Genomic DNA, 16944 nt, shown 5'->3' on the forward strand with positions numbered 1-16944 from the left:
AAAAAGAAGTTAAAACTAAAATTGTTCGTGTTTGAAATATTTTAATTCAGATTAATTGTGTTTAGAGTCTAGACACAGATGATGGAATAGTGGAATTCTGGACCTCATGTCAGTAGGGTGTTTGCTTTCACATGGGGAGCAAACTGAAGCGGGATGCTGGTGATTTGGTAGTCACAGAGCTGGCCATCCACACAACCAAGACTGTAATTTTTATGTGTTCTTCAGGCAAGTTCTTAATTACATTGTTCTCTACATTTAAATACCTGTTAGAGTAAGAATAATCAAAACGGGCAACTGTCAGACACACAACCTATTTTAACCTGTAGTTCAGAAGTAGGTATTCTATGCTTCAAGTTAAGGACGTGTACATAATTTTATAGCAGGGGGTTAATCCTCTAGAAATACTAATTTATAACTTGGGATTTTTTCCCCCAATTAGACAATAGCTCAGTGGTCAGGAGAGGCACTGGAGTCAATCCTTGGTCTCAGAATTTAAAATTTGGGGATTTTTTTTTTAATTTTGGAACTCATTTTTCTTCTTATTAAATATGAAAACATATGGTGTCTTTCAAATTTTTCCTTGGGTTTGATTTACAATAGATATAGGTAACTTGAAAAATACCTTCGGATCTTTGAAATGTAATTTTAGACTTTGCTAAAATTTACTCCTCTGAATTTTATATGTAAGACACCTGCTTTATTTCTTTGCAAACAAATGCCCAGGCGAGACATGCATGAGGCTGGTTCTAATTTGGACAGTCTGAAATGCCAAAGTACATTAACAAAGTCCTGTTGGGCCCCAGAGCTTCTGTGATTTACTGTGCTGTAACGCCAAGGTGATCTATCATAATCATAGTCCTAAAACCAGAAACAATGTACAGGTTGTTACTGAGAGAAAAGGAGGTAGTATTCTGCAAAGTCATATTCTCACCAGGTGTGTGTGTGTGTGTGTGTGTGTGTGTGTGTGTGTGTGTGTGTACATGTCTGTGTCTCTGTGTGTATATGTGTGTGTACATGTGTGTGTATGTGTGTGTGTATGTGTGTGTGTATGTGTGTGTGTGAGTGTGTGTGTGTGTCTATGTGTGTTTTCCTGTTGGTGTTCTTCTACAAACCCAGAGCCTCATAAATACTAGGAAAGTGCTCTAGACTGAACACCCTGCTTAAATGATTGTCTAAAATCCAAAAATAAAACAGTATATTTTAATAATTGGATTAGCCCTTTAAAGTAGTTTCTCTGGCATTTTGATAGTGCCACTTTGTGTAGAAAGTTAATCATTTATGAGGGTAAATTGTTTAGCTTAATGAGTCTTCACTTTTCAAAAATAACTTTTCACTGTGGAAAATATTTTCCGATCTGTATGTTGTAAATATATAAGTAGTTTTTACCTAGAAATAACCTAAATGTTGCTGCTTCCTTATCCTGTGAGAGCTATTCAAGGGTCATGTTCCTTAAACTTCCAGTCTCATCCAAGTAGAAGTACTTTGTGTAGCTTTACAAGTAATGTATGTGCCTCACATCATTCCATCCATCCTACAAGGTGAAACCTCGTGAATGCTACGGAAGAGGGATTTACAGTGAGGTTCATATACAGCAGGGGCAGGAGGATCAGCATCTTCCGTGTTCACATGTGTGTGCATGTGCATGCACAGGAGTGGAATAACTGTTGCTTAAAATGTTGTATACAGAAAATACAGAGAACAGGTTTCAGTCTTAGCAGGTGGTCTAGCAAGAACTAATAAGACTCTCACCTTGACAGAAGATTCTTCAGTATGAAGCTGTGTGAGAGCATCAACATTCTAACCACTCATGTGTCTTTCTGTAACTTTCTGTGAGGCTAGGTGTGAGAAAAGAATGGGAATATGTTTTGTGTCCAATTTTTCATGTAGAGATATGTTGAATTTAGCAACAGTTTCTGCAATCACAGGAAATTTTGATATTGACACACGTCTTTCATGACTAAAGACTAACTTGCTCAGATGAGGGAAAACAAGTCAGTTTTCAAAACTTAATCAAGTAAGCAAATAAAAGTAAAACCCACTTGTGGGGCTTGTTTGCTTTGGTTTGGGGGGCTTTGTTTTGTTCTGTTTTGTTTTTTTAGATGTCTGGGTTTTTTGTTTTGTTTTGTTTTGTTTTGTTTTGTTTTGTTTTGTTTTGCTTATGATACACCTTGACTTTTTTTTTAAGGGACATATCTTCTATAGACCAGCAACAAGAAAATAAGGATGTAGTGGGTCAACACTGTATTTTGAAGGTGGAATACGCTCTTAAGAAATTCTTCAAAATGCAAATTTCCAAGTCATAGAAACTGAGTAGGGTTTTCAGTACCTAAAACAAATGTTGATTCTTTAAAAGTAAGGTCTAATTTGAACCATTTGGCGCAGTCACGGTATGAATGAGTAGGTTTCATTCTGCCTACAGATACTGCAGTTGTTACAGCTGGCCTCCTGGAAACATTTGCTTCAAAAGCTAGGACAGCGGTCACGTGAAAGAGGTCTGTGTGACTCGAGAGCAGCATACGCTTTGTTTACTTACACAACCAGGCTGCTCTGATGTATGTTGTGTATACGAGGGGTGCGTCTCTCTTAGGCAGTACCCAGAAGAAATATGTTTAAATGTAAAAGTTACTAAAACAAATGAGCAGGCCAAGATCCTTTCCCACATGATTTCAAGTGTTTCTCAGAAATTATCACAACATTGCTTAAAAACTTTCCCTAAGTAGTTCCCAGAATTTATTCAAACAGATTTTTTGTGTTAGCATTTTATCTTCCTTTTTTGTTTGCATGCACACACACACACACACACACACACACACTTATGCACACATATACAGGCACATATACACACAAACATTGGTCCACGGACACTTATGAATGCCAAGTCAAATAAATTTGTGAGACAAACATAGCTTTTGTAAAAAGGAGGAAGATTGGTTCTGAAGTATCAGAGTCCCCAGAGTTAAGGTTTGGGGCTAAAATAAGAACTTAGAAAGTTGGCTTAGCACTGGAGTGATAGTTTGACATGAAGTATTGTCTTCTAACAAGTCCTTGCATCCTTAGTTTTAGTGACCTGTGGTAAGTCTTGGGAGAATGGGAGAGTTTGTGACTAAGTTGTTTCTTCAGAGTTGTTTGTGTCGCCTAAAAGCATGTCTTCCTCCAACTGCATCTCATTTGAGAAAATGCCCCTGCAAGATCCAACTGTAAGGCATCTTCTCAATTAGTGATTGATGGGAAAGGGTTCAGCCCATTGTGGGTGGGCCCATCCCTGGGATGGTGGTCCTGGGTTCTATAAGAAAGCAGGTTGAGCAAGTCATGGGGAGCAAGCCAGTAAGCAGCACCCCGCTATGGCCTCTGCATCGCTCCTGCCTCAGGGTTCCCATCCTCTTCCTTCAGTGAGGAACTGTGATCAGGGTGTGTAAGCCAACTAAACCCTTTCCTGCCCAACTTTTCTTCTTTCTCCCCTCAAAACACCAGCCTCACTTCATCTGTATAGTGGGAGGATTGCCTCCATCTGTGTGATTTCAGATAAAGGTCCGAACTCACTGTGTTCTCCTCTTGCAAAATTCCTGGGTTGTATTCTGATACACATACTGTTCAGGGTAAGTCCAGCCTGAAGACAAGCGAAGAGAGCATCTGGATGTCTCAGTATGAGGTTCATGGACATAATCCATGCCAAATGTACTCTGGTATTGGCTCTGTGGACCAGAAGTCTCCAACATTTATGAGTGTATTGTCATTAATAAAAATACAGAGAATTTAGAAAGTAGAACTTTCTAAATTCATGTTTCAAAGTCAGTGAGATGGCTCAGTGGATAAAAGCTCTGGCTGCTTCCAAGATCTAAACTCCCTCCCCCAGATTCATCTGGTGAAAGGAGAGGACTACCTCCCCATGTTTTCATCTGACCTACAATTGTGAGCTGTGGCTCACATATACCCAAACAGAAACACATAAATAAGTCTAGGGATTAGTGCTATGGAGCTGTAAGTTCGTGACTAGAATGTTAACAAAAATTGTCTTTGTTGGTAAAATCTACGTAGAAATTTTCATGTTTAGTCCTCCTATCACAGATTGCCTTACATAGTTTACCTATAGAGACTACGAATATATGTTTGTATTACAGTCACGGGGTAATTTAGGAGGCAGAAATCTGTATATGTGGGAGTGTCACAAAATTTACCATAATTTAACTTCAGGATGAAGTTCACCAAGATATATGTTAAAGAAAACAATAAGGTTTGGCTAAACATACAGTGTGGGCAGAGACTAAAACGCACACTTCTGACAGAACATTACCATCGTCTCAGAGCTCCACAATGCCGCGTTCAGTCAGTTCGTTTCCACAGCGTCAGTCACTGGTAACTGCAATTAGAAGTCTGTTCTCGTAATCCCCCTTTTCTGAATTTTCATTCATTGCATTGGGAGAGTGTGCATCCATTCGGGATCTTTGCAAAGTTACCTATGTTGTAGCATGTGTTGAGAAGCTATGACTTTGTACTGCCCAGTAGCATCACGCTGCACAGCCATCCCACAACTTGTTTCCATTTAGGACCTAAGCATCTAGAAGATGTGACAAAATGTATCACGTAAGTTGTGGCCTGCTATCTCGTTAGTTTTAACTTAGCAATAACTGCTAAATGTTACCTGATAGAGTGTGCTTAAGCTTAAGTGGGCTTGAAATTCCAAAATACCTTCTATCTGAGATGTGCCTCTTGCCTTGATACTTGTGTTAACCTGCGAGAAAATGAACAGAAGACCTCCAGAGGAAGCAGGTCATGAAAACTTAATTGTCAATGTAGTTGTGATGAACTCTTCTAATAAAGTATGCCATGCAAGTCTAGACATGAAGTCAAAACACATTTCATAAAGTTCGTCATAAGGAATAAGGAGCCCTTAGAGTTTTGTGTCATTTAAGAATCTAAACATACGGAAGAGGACATATTTTTAGTTTTAAGCAAACCATTAGTGAATTTTCTTTTATGACTTACATTTGACTTAAAATTTCTACTTTTTTTTCTATCCTGTTAATAGAGTGACTCATTCTCTCTATGTGCTCGCATTAAAAATATTTTATTAACTATTTGAGAAATTTGCTCAATGTATCTTGATCACATTCATTACTACTCCACCCCTAACACCTCCCTAATCTACTCTCATCTCACCTCCCTACCCAATCCTCAGCTTTATGTCTATTTGATTAAGTTCAATAGCCCGTCAGCTCCAATTTGTGTTACACACCCACTCCTTGGTGTGGAGCCATCTGCTCAAGTATGACCAGCCTACAAGAAGCCACGCCACTGAAGAAAACTGACTCTCTTTCCACCAGAAGCACCGCCCAGTGCCCCTTAACTGCAGGGACTCAGTCCCTCCCTCAGCTCCATGCTCCAAGCGCCTTGCTTATCTTGTGCAGGTCTTGTGAAGTAAACCACAGCTGCTGTGAGTTCATGAGTTCATGAGTCCTGTCATGTACTGAAGACTGTGCTTTTCTTCAACTCTTTCTGACTTCTGCCTTCCACATTCTTTCCATCTCCTCTTGCACAATGGTCCCCGAGCTTTTGGAAAGCGTATGATATGGCTCTCCAGTTTGGGCTGTGTATTCTTCAGTCACATATTCTCTATATTTGACCAGTTGTAAATTTCTGTATTAACCACACTCCATGCACACGCGCGCACAAACACACGCACGCACGCACACATGCGCACACACATACACACACACACACAAATCAACTAGATAAATAAACTTCTCTGATGAGCTCTAAGAACTGCATTAATCTAAGAGTAGAGAGATACGAATTTACTTGCTATTTTGATACTGTGTCCATTTAGAAAAATAATACTAGTTCACCTTTGGAATCTGTGAGCTTCCCAGCTGTGGTTCTTAGCCAAATTTACAGAACTAAGCATGTTTTTCTTTCTCCGGAGCAGACTTTAAACCAAATCAGAATGTGATTGGTTAGCTCTGTCATGGTTGTGTCACTATTGCACCCATGAGCAAGTCTTTCCATGCTGGTCATTATGGCAGTGCACAGGGTTTACATCAGGGGAAAGGTAATGTTACTGATAACGTTTCAACCCCAGCAGGCTACAGAACACCTTTCAGTACTATGAGAGCTGTTCTCTCACAGTATGTATCAGTGTTCAGGATGTATCGGTGGTTGCCTCTGGGTTCCTGCTCTGTTTGGGTTCCTGTCCTGACTACCCTCAATGATAGACCATGATATAGAAATGGAAGTGGAAATAGTCCCTTTTCTCCCCAACTTGCTTTTTCGGTCATGGTGCTGTATCACAGCAATAGAATCCTAGCTGCTTACCTAGAGATGCCAAAGCAGCACATCCTGCTGCCATTGCTCCTGTTCACACACCAGAACTTGAATGTAAGATTCTGTTGCTGAAGACACCAACAATGGCTCAGAGGACAGGAAAAAGTAGAGTGGTACTGACCGTGGAGCATCTTGCTTGACAGCTCTCATAGTCCTGAAGGGTGTTCCGTAGCCTGCTGGGGTTGAGACATCACGACTAGCCATGATTTAGGCCTATGCAGAAGCCATGGAGGAGTGCTGCTTACTGGCTGGCTTAGCCTGCTTTCTTTTAGAATCTCAGACAACCAGCATCAGGGATGGCACCACCCACAATGAATGGGGCCCTCTCCCATCTATCACTAATTAAGAAAATCTCAGTTGAGTTTCCCTCCTTTCAATTAACTCTAGCTTATGTCAAATTGACATAAAACTACTCAGTGTACCTACCCCATTGTTACTCCTTTCCTCCTCATATCACTGACGGTCTACTATGCCCCTTACCTTACGGTCTTCTCCCTTTCTGCTAATGGTCACTTTCCTTAGATCCTACAGATACTTCAAATTAAGTACACAAATCTAAAGATTTGAAGCTAAGATCAACCTGTGAGTGGGAACATGAGACATTTGTCTTTCTTGGTATAAAGTTTACAGCTCCATCCATTTTCCTACACATTTCATAATGCCATCTTTCTTTACAGATCAATAAAATTTCATCACATATAGCCACCAGATTTTCATTATCCATTTATCAGTTGATGGATGTCTAGGCTGTTTCCGTGTCCTAACATGCCCTAACTATTGTGAATAGCTATGAATATGGATGGGCATGTGTCTCTGTAGTATGGGCTAGATACTCATGGGCTTACCCAGGAGGTGGACATTTAAGTCTTATGGAAGCTCTATTTCTAATTTTCTGAGAAAGCAGCAAATTGATTTCTACAATGGCTGCACGAATTTGCATTTCTGCCAACAGTATATGAGGGATCCCCATTCCCCACACCCTAGGCAGCATTTGTTGTCTTTTGTTTTCTTAATCCTAGGCATTCTGGTTACGGTAAGATGAGGTGTTGGTTTTAATTTCTCTGATTGCTAAGATGGCAGTTTCTGCTACTGCAGCTCTCTGGTGTAACCTGACACCAAGAATTGTGATAGCCTCAGCAGGATTTCTATTGCTTGGGAAAGCTTCGGTTATTCCTGTCCTTTGTGCTTCCATACGAACTTTAAGATTGCTTTTCAGTTTCTTTTAAGAATGGCGTTGAAATTCTGAGGGAGATTGCAATGACTATAGGTTGCTGTTGGTTAGGTAGTCATTTTCACAATATCAATCCTGCCGGTCTATGAACATGGAAGGTCTTTCCATCTCTCCTATCTTCTTCAATGTCTTCAATGTTACAATATTTGCATTCTACAAGTCTTTCACTTTCTTGGTTAGATTTTTTTTCAATTATATTTTTTATGTTACAGCTAATTTGATTGTTGCCCTGATTTCTTCCTCAGTATTGCCTGCCTCTTAGCAAATGAAGTAATGCTTTCAGTATGCACTGCATTTGGTGTTGCTCAGCTTTCCATGAACAGAAAGAGGACAGTTATTTTCCTCTGTGCTGTGACATGCAAGTGGCCTGCTGCAAACACATGTGACCTCATTCTTACTCTGATCTTGAGATCACTTGGTAGGTCCATCCCAACACTGCTTAGCTGGTCTCTCCTTTATATCTCTATTGTCCATCTCTCCAAATGAGATTAACCAGCCAACCTACCATTGTATCTGGAAACCACAAGTCTTGTAAGAGGCTGCAAGGAGAGGGTCAGCGTGAACTCTTGAAATCATGACAGCTAAAAACAAATGGTGTTTAAAAAACATTCTTCTAGGCTGGGCATGGACTTGAGATATAGAGCACTTCTTACTTTACTCAGTACCTTGGGTTTAGTCCCCATCCTAAAGACAACAAACAACACCAAGAAACACTCTGCAGATCTATTTAAGAACAGATAGCTATCTATAAGGAATATGACATTTTCTATGAAGTAATAGGATGTCTGTTCATGTAACAGGGTTAAATGTTAGTATTTTATTCATTTTAGACTTTTACTGAACCTGATAAAACAGGTTTTTAATGCTTGCTACTTGTTTTTCAACTTTTTAAATTAATAGTATAGCCAGTTATTTACAGAAATCTAATACTTATAATCACACCTTACATTTAACTAATGGTACAAATCATATTATCATCTTCTTTTGTAAATATCATTTTCCAGTCTAATAGGTTGGAGGTCAGTGAATTCTGGTTACAAATAGAAATAAAGTCTAAAGGAATTAATTCACAAATCAGGAAGTCAGGAGTTCAGTTTTATACTTAGACTTTAATGAATACATATATAAGACTGGTGTCATGTTACATGCTGGTCAGTGTGGCCATAATTTTCCTATGTCTACATATGCCAGCATTTTGCTTGGCTAGTACTCACTCCACTGCAGTATCTCATTTTTTATGACTCCTGTTCACTTGAGAAAGTTTATTTGATTATCTTTACTTCTCAAACATGGAGGCTGTCTAGTTTTTCCTCCTAGTCAATCTTGAATCAATATTTAAATACAGTAAAAATAAATTACTAATAAAAATCCACGCCTGTAGTTACTGTGATAGAATTAAGTTGTCCTAAAGTTTTTCAAATGGTTAATAGCTATGATAAATTACTTGACGTTCATATTTTGGTGTTTGTTTTTGTTGTTGTTTGTTTCTTTGTTCATAAGGTCTTCAGGCTGACACTGGTCCATCCAAATCAGTGGTTCTCAAACTATGGGTCGTAACCCCTTCAGGGGGTTTCATATAAGATATACTGCATATCAGATATTTACATTATAATTCACTACAGTAGCAAAGTTGTGAAGTATCAATGATATGATTTTATAGCTGGGGACACCACAACATGAAGAACTGTTACAGCCTTAGGGAGGTTGAGAACCACTGTAAATGACTATAAAACATGCTGGTCTTAGCCACTGAGTGGGAGTCACTACACTAGACCATCTGTCCCATAGAGTTTCAGTAAATGCTCTGCTCATTGCCATTGATGTTTTCTTCTTCCTTTAAACCAGCATACTCATAAATATACTAAAACAAGGAGCTTGTGAACGCCTAACATCCTTCCCCGCCCCAGTTTTTACATTTGCAAATATGATAGTTACTAGGTAATGTGATCAAATAGGAATGAAAACTTCTTGGGAAATATCCAGTGGAGGCCGTTGCGTTGCTGGGATCCAGAGGATACTCAAAAGAGTCCACTGACCTCCAGAAATCGGTGGTGTTCTTCACTATACTTCTAGTAGACATTATCTTCATACCTTGTGTTTAACTTAACAGTAAAACTTCCTTTTTTTGTGATTCAAGCTAATAGTAAAGATCTGCTCCTCCCTTACCTGCACTTTCCTTTTAAACCCAAATGAAGTAGCCTTAATGTCATAGCCTTAATTTTGGTAGAGGTAGCTACTGAGAACTAACAGAATTCTGAACAGCAGTCATTTTAGAAGTGGCAGCAGGCACTGTAGCAGCCAGGAGTAAAAATAAACCATGTAGAATAGCTGTGTACCATGGAGAGAGATGGGAAGATGAGTGAAATAAGATGATGGTGGTGTTTTTGATGATGGTTCATATTGGTTGCTATGGTTTCTCCGGCTCATTTAATTCCATAGACTGTGGTCTGTGTATGTATGTTGACCTATAGTTTGAGGTTCAGGATGCCTGGACAGAACCTGGAGATGACATGATTGTACCCTAACTACTCAGGCGGGGGTTCAGCCTAACAGAAAAGAAGCAGTGATATAAAAGAAGGCAGAGCATAGTTCTAGATAGCCTTGCTCTACAGTCTATTCATCATCCTGACTACGCAGTGTGTCACAGAATGATGTTCACTGTGTACTGTGGAGACAGTGAACTGAAACATCAGAATTTTGCCATTCAAGTCTTGGACTTCAGGAGAGCTTCTTGGAACCTTCCAAGAGGTCTCACACTTCACTTCTGATTTCTTACCTGTTTAACGTTCCCCATACTCTGGATATGATCCTGGCTGCATGGAGGTGAGTGGTGCTGTCAATGAAACAATGAATTTAAAATCAGTTTCCTTGCTTACCATTTTTCAGCACCAACATTTCCTTCTGTTCCCCACATCTTAAAGACGAGGCTCCGAGTAACACCGGTAGCTTTTAGTGCCATTGTCTAGTGGCTGTTGCAGCACTCCAGAATCTTCTGAAGTTACTAGCCGCCCATGGCATTACATACTTAACAGAGAGCTTGTGAGAACATTTCATCTTATAGGCAATTATTTCTGTGTATTTAGGAAGGGACAAGCATTTTGACAGTTTACATAGGAAAGGACAAACTGATACAAGGAGATACAACTATCATAGCTGATTTCAAAAAGTAATTCAGATAAATATGGATAGCCACTCATTCACACTAGCTTTGACGATTCTGAATATGACAGTGTCTAGAGGGAAGTTCATATCCAAAGGCTGAGGATAGGCGTTTCCATTGCAAGAAGGGTAAAGGTTCTTTATTCTCATACTGTTTCTCTAGAGGGACATCACAGGGAATCATGACATAGTTGTTGAAACAAGGGAGTCAAGGTTGATACAGCACTGTTTACTGTTGTTGAATATAGAGTCTTTCTGCATGTTTTACGAGTTTTTCCACTAATGTTATCTTTTCTGGTCTAATATCCCTAGGACCACACAATTACATCTTAACCCCTCCTGCTGTAACTGTTGTTTACAAAGAAGAAATGACCGACTCTCATATCACACTTTGAAGAGTTTTATCCAGTATTTAATAGACTGCCTCTCACTTTGGTTTTCCTGATCCTTTCTTATGACTAGGTTGAAGAAAAAGAAATGTTTATAAGACCACCCTTGGCAATCGCCATATGCCGTCAGGAGTACAAGATGCTGATATATCTTCCTCCATTGATGTTAACTTTGATCAGTCTCTCAGGGCAGTGTCTGTTAGATTTCTCTAGTGTCAAGTTACAATATTTGTCTTTGTAATTAATAACTGTGTTGTCATTTTAAGTTTGTTTTGGTGCTGAACCCAAGACCTTACACATGCTAACCCTGTTTCCTACAGCTGAACCACTTCTCCAACTCCCTAAACAACACTTTGTTTTTCTAGAAGGTTTCTGGCTTTCATAAGCTGATGGTCAGAGTTGGAGCAAATGTCATACACAGGAGACTGCAAAGGTCCCCACTCCTGGTGGGTCTAAGAGATGAGGCCTTAAAAAATTCACATAGTCATTATTTAGCTGTTTGAATAGATTTCTCTCAGCCCATGCTAAAATGGATTGCCTGACATTATGTTGCGGGATTTTTAAGTCCTACCTCCAGGCAAATCTCATAGTTACTAGCAAAAATGAAAGTGTGAAATGCTTTTTAATGTATATTTAACAACACATAGTCTGATGGCTGCTGATGTGTAGTCTCTGTGGACTTCCCTTGCTATCAGAGGAGGATGCTGACAGACAACTTTTTACATGTTTATTCTATCTAAAGCCAACACATGCTTTTCAAATATCTATTCCCGTCCTTCACAACAAAATCCTAAAATGTCTTTTACTTGAAGAGTACCTCAAATGTTAAATGGCTGGATTACAATAATTTTTCAAGAAGGGGAAGTTGCCATTCACAAGTGATATTTCCTTTACCTCATGAGAGCCTATGCTCAGCCAGGATTAAAGTACAGCCATTTTAAGAAGACAATATGCATTGGAGTGCTGGGGTTGTGCGGGAGAAACGCTATTTTACTAATTTATTTTTAAATTCCAAAAGTCACGTGACTCCTACTTAATGGAATATCTGTCATATCTGTCATTGAATCTGGTGACAGGTCTGCTTGAATCAAAGGAGTATATTTCATGAACTGTACTTAATTCTTTCCTATGGTGTCATTATTTAACAAGAATTAGGGTACACTTTTTTTTTGCATTTATACTAGGTTGCACAGCAAGAGTTCACATCTTATACTAATATATGCTAAATGGTTGCATAGTATATACATCACTGTTGTTAAAGTGACAGTACTGAAGGCATTTTAGATCGCAGAGCCCCAGTGGTCTGCATTTTGTTTGCTTTGACATCATTAAACTCATTCTGTTTCTATAACTGCGACCGTAATTGCTGCATTTGCACGGCAAAAGGAAGTTTGCTTCGTGTGTTAACTTTTATTAACACTGCTTACGTGCTGTGCTGTTTTCTGTCCTTGCTCTCTGTGTTTCATAAGCTGGCAGAGCACCTTCAGTTGCATTGAATAATTATGCACAATCAATAAGTTTCTGTCTTTGTCTTTGTTGTTTCTTTGATGTGGCCTGTAGGACGCTGCTGGCAAAGTGCTGGACCGCTGGGCCATCATGTCTCGGGAAGAGGAAATCATCACCCTTCAGCAGTTTCTGCGGTTTGGGGAAACCAAATCCATCGTGGAGCTTATGGCCATTCAGGAGAAAGAAGGGCAAGCTGTGGCCGTGCCGTCTTCAAAGACAGACTCGGATATAAGGACTTTCATCGAGAGCAATAATCGCACCAGGAGCCCTAGCCTCCTCGCCCACTTAGAGAACAGCAATCCTTCTAGCATTCATCATTTTGAAAACATACCGAACAGCCTTGCCTTTCTGCTTCCATTCCAGTATATAAACCCTGTCTCTGCCCCACTGCTAGGGTTGCCACCCAACGGGCTGCTTTTAGAGCAGCCCGGACTGAGACTGAGGGAACCGAGCATTTCAACCCAGAATGAGTACAACGAGAGCAGTGAATCTGAAGTATCGCCTACACCATATAAGAGTGACCAGACGCCCAATAGAAATGCCCTGACTAGCATCACTAATGTGGAACCCAAAACTGAGCCAGCGTGTGTCTCCCCCATCCAGAATTCTGCCCCAGTCAGTGATCTAAGCAAACCTGAACACCCAAAAAGTTCATTCCGGATTCACCGTATGAGAAGGATGGGGTCGGCCTCAAGGAAAGGAAGGGTTTTCTGTAATGCCTGTGGGAAGACATTCTATGACAAAGGCACTCTCAAAATCCACTACAATGCTGTTCACCTGAAGATTAAACATCGATGTACCATTGAAGGCTGCAACATGGTCTTTAGTTCCCTTCGAAGCCGGAATCGCCACAGTGCAAACCCCAACCCCCGCCTTCATATGCCTATGCTAAGGAATAACCGAGACAAAGATTTAATTCGGGCTACATCAGGAGCCGCCACTCCAGTCATAGCAAGTACAAAATCAAATCTCACACTCACGAGTCCTGGCCGGCCCCCGATGGGTTTTACCACTCCTCCACTAGACCCCGTCTTACAGAACCCTCTCCCAAGCCAGCTGGTATTTTCTGGGCTAAAGACTGTACAGCCAGTTCCTCCTTTTTATAGAAGTTTACTTACGCCAGGGGAAATGGTGAGTCCTCCAACCTCCCTCCCAACCAGTCCCATCATTCCAACCAGTGGCACCATAGAGCAACACCCTCCTCCACCCTCTGAGCCAATAGTGCCAGCAGTGATGATGGGTACTCACGAGCCCAGTGCTGACCTGGCACCTAAGAAAAAGCCTAGGAAGTCAAGCATGCCTGTGAAGATTGAGAAGGAAATTATCGATACTGCTGACGAGTTCGATGATGAGGACGATGATCCTAATGATGGTGGGACTGTGGTCAACGACATGAGTCACGGCAATCATTGTCATTCCCAAGACGAGATGAGCCCAGGCATGTCGGTGAAGGACTTCTCTAAGCATAACAGGACCCGGTGCATTTCAAGAACTGAAATAAGAAGGGCTGACAGTATGACATCTGAGGACCAGGAGCCCGAGCGGGACTATGAGAATGAGTCCGAGTCTTCAGAGCCTAAACTCGGTGAGGAGTCCATGGTAGAAGATGAGCACATTCACAGTGAGGTGAGCGAGAAAGTCCTGATGAACAGTGAGCGAGCCGATGAGAACCACAGTGAGCCCTCGCACCAGGATGTCATCAAGGTCAAGGAGGAATTTACAGATCCCACTTACGACATGTTTTACATGAGCCAGTACGGACTATACAATGGCGGGGGGGCCAGCATGGCTGCCCTGCATGATAGTTTTACATCGTCTCTGAATTATGGAAGCCCTCAAAAATTCTCCCCTGAAGGTGACCTGTGTTCTAGTCCAGACCCCAAAATCTGTTACGTGTGCAAGAAGAGCTTCAAAAGCTCCTACAGCGTGAAGCTTCACTACAGGAACGTTCACTTAAAAGAGATGCATGTCTGCACAGTGGCTGGCTGCAACGCTGCCTTCCCCTCTCGTCGAAGCAGAGACAGGTCAGTAAATCTCCATTGGCTCCTCCTGCTGAGGGTGGGGGACCAGTTCAGTCAAGGCGGACTCAGAAGTTAGATGTTTTTGATGCACCGTAAGGATTGCCCATATTGACCACATGATCACGAAACTGCCATGCTCGATGAAGGCTTTGTGTATTCAGTGCTTGTTGTGATTAAGCATGCAGAATCATGTCATCTTACCTGGTAATGCACGCCATTTTTCTCTGTGTATGTGTATATGTCTGTGTACGTGTGTGTTTTCATGCATCTAGGTGTGAATAAGTTAACAGTACATGGTTCCTTGTCTCCCCATGAACCTTTTCTTAGAAGCCACAGCTCTTATTTCATATATATATATATGTATATATATATGAATATGTATATGCACACATTTTCTTTGCCTTGTGGCTTTTAAATTAAACCAATATATTATCTTCACACACACATATTTATCCAATATAGAAACAGAAATTTACGGATGGAAAGAACCATAGGTCCAGGACATCGAGACAGCCTTCATTGCCGTAGGTATAACCAGAAATGTTATCATTCCTTACATGAGTATTTAGTGTGTTCTTCAGTTCATTAAGAATCATGAAACTATCAGAAGATGAGGCCAAAATAATTGTTGATGTGGTGGAAGAGTCTGGTGGTGTGGATTTCTTTATTTCAACTCCATGGTGTCTTTGAGCACATCTCTAAAATGTGCTCTGCCATGGGACCTCACCACAGAAGTGGGGACATGCCTAAGTTCATACTTTAGCATCAGTTAGAATATATTACGTACAGCCCTCGGATGACATCACTCTCTAGTTATGTAACTGTAGCTCTGAAACCATGAGACGTAAGCAGAGGCAGCTGGTCCTAAACCGACCATGCTCTGTATTACAGAATGAATGGAATGTCAAGGTGGGGATTCATTGGTAGACAATGAGGTGGTCCTTCACTTCTGCAGGATGAGCCTTTGAGGAAATCTTTTACATAGTACCCCAGCCCAACTCAGATCACACACCACCCAATCCTTCCTACTTCAAGGGATGTATCATTTGGTTTACGCTAACTTTTTAATATTTTTCAGGTAGAGTTGTATTTAATAGTTTTAATGTATGTATGTATATGTATATATGGAAAAAACAAAATTAATGAGTTTTCCAAAGACCTATCTATTGGACCATCATCCTATTCTAGTGTTTCTTTGTTGGTCTTTGATGAGGCAGAAAGTAATGAAAGCCCCCTGGGACTGACGTGGCAGTCCATCCTGTAATCATTGCGCTTGGAGGAGCTGGGGACAGCCAGTTAGAGCCCAGTATGGGCTACTAAACCCCTGTCTTGACTTTAAGGCAGTTTGACCTGTCTTTGAAACATTTTCATATATAAAAGATCAATCATGTTTATTAATGAATATACATATTTTTCTTTTAATTGACACAGAAGGGGCCAAATTCTATTCTTTTAATGATTCTCTACCTCCACTATCATGGTTCTATTTCTAAAAGGTGTGTGTGTGTGTGTTATGTTCTCTTCATTTCCCAGCTCTCACTGAGAGCTTCAAGGAATTCCAGAGAGTATACCAATTCTTCAGTACTGCTACCACCCATTCCAAAATTGTAATAATATCCTCAGATTTCAAGCAGTATATTAGAAATGATAAGGTTAATGCATTGAAAATTTTTCATTGAAAAATTTAAACAAATATAAAAGACTTGTGAAAACTTGCATAAAATATTTATAAAAATGGAGTGTTTGAAGACAAGCCAACACATAAGCTTATTTGCATGAATTCCTTTCACATTTTAGTTTGCTGAAAACACCACAGTTCATAACACTGGACAGACTAGCGAAGGGTAAGATAGGGACCCACACTTGGTGCTTTCACTAATGAACAGTTAGTAGAAAACACAGGTGCTCCTGTGTCTGTGTCTGGACACAAAAGGAAGTGCTGTGGAGGTAGAATGTGTTTGAGGAAAAACATTTACTAACAGACAAAGCATATTTTAGTTGCTGCTTTTATTGTAAGGACTGGGGAGGTTAGCCAGTGCCAGCCACGCAGAAGTTAGAACCGTTGTCTTCTAAGCACAGAGGACTACAGATGTAGGAGGATACATTGTATGAGGGGGAACTAGCATACTACACTTAAACTTTTTCACTTTAGATTTTTATCACATGATAAATGACAAAATTCAGATTTAAAGAAATTATTATAAAGTGAGAACTTTTGATTCTTGATTTTAATTTGGCTTTCAAATTAATGGACAGACGTTTTGATCCCAGGCTAAATTTTAATAAAAACGTACTTTTAAGTTTGGCTTGTTGTTTTATC

General features: G+C 40.3%; 1 protein-coding gene across 2 annotated transcripts in view; it reads left to right on the forward strand.

The window, feature by feature from the left end:
- The window catches only part of Bnc2 (basonuclin 2), a 328627-nt gene that overhangs the window by 297352 nt on the left and 14331 nt on the right, over positions 1–16944 (forward strand). For both annotated transcript variants that reach the window (XM_032889467.1, XM_032889470.1), the window contains one exon: positions 12658–14627. In XM_032889467.1, the coding sequence (XP_032745358.1) occupies positions 12658–14627 (1970 nt within the window). The remainder of the gene's footprint in view (positions 1–12657; positions 14628–16944) is intronic.

The sequence above is a fragment of the Rattus rattus genome, chromosome 1 (genome assembly GCF_011064425.1).
Source record: "Rattus rattus isolate New Zealand chromosome 1, Rrattus_CSIRO_v1, whole genome shotgun sequence".
In the NCBI taxonomy this organism is placed as follows: domain Eukaryota; kingdom Metazoa; phylum Chordata; class Mammalia; order Rodentia; family Muridae; genus Rattus; species Rattus rattus.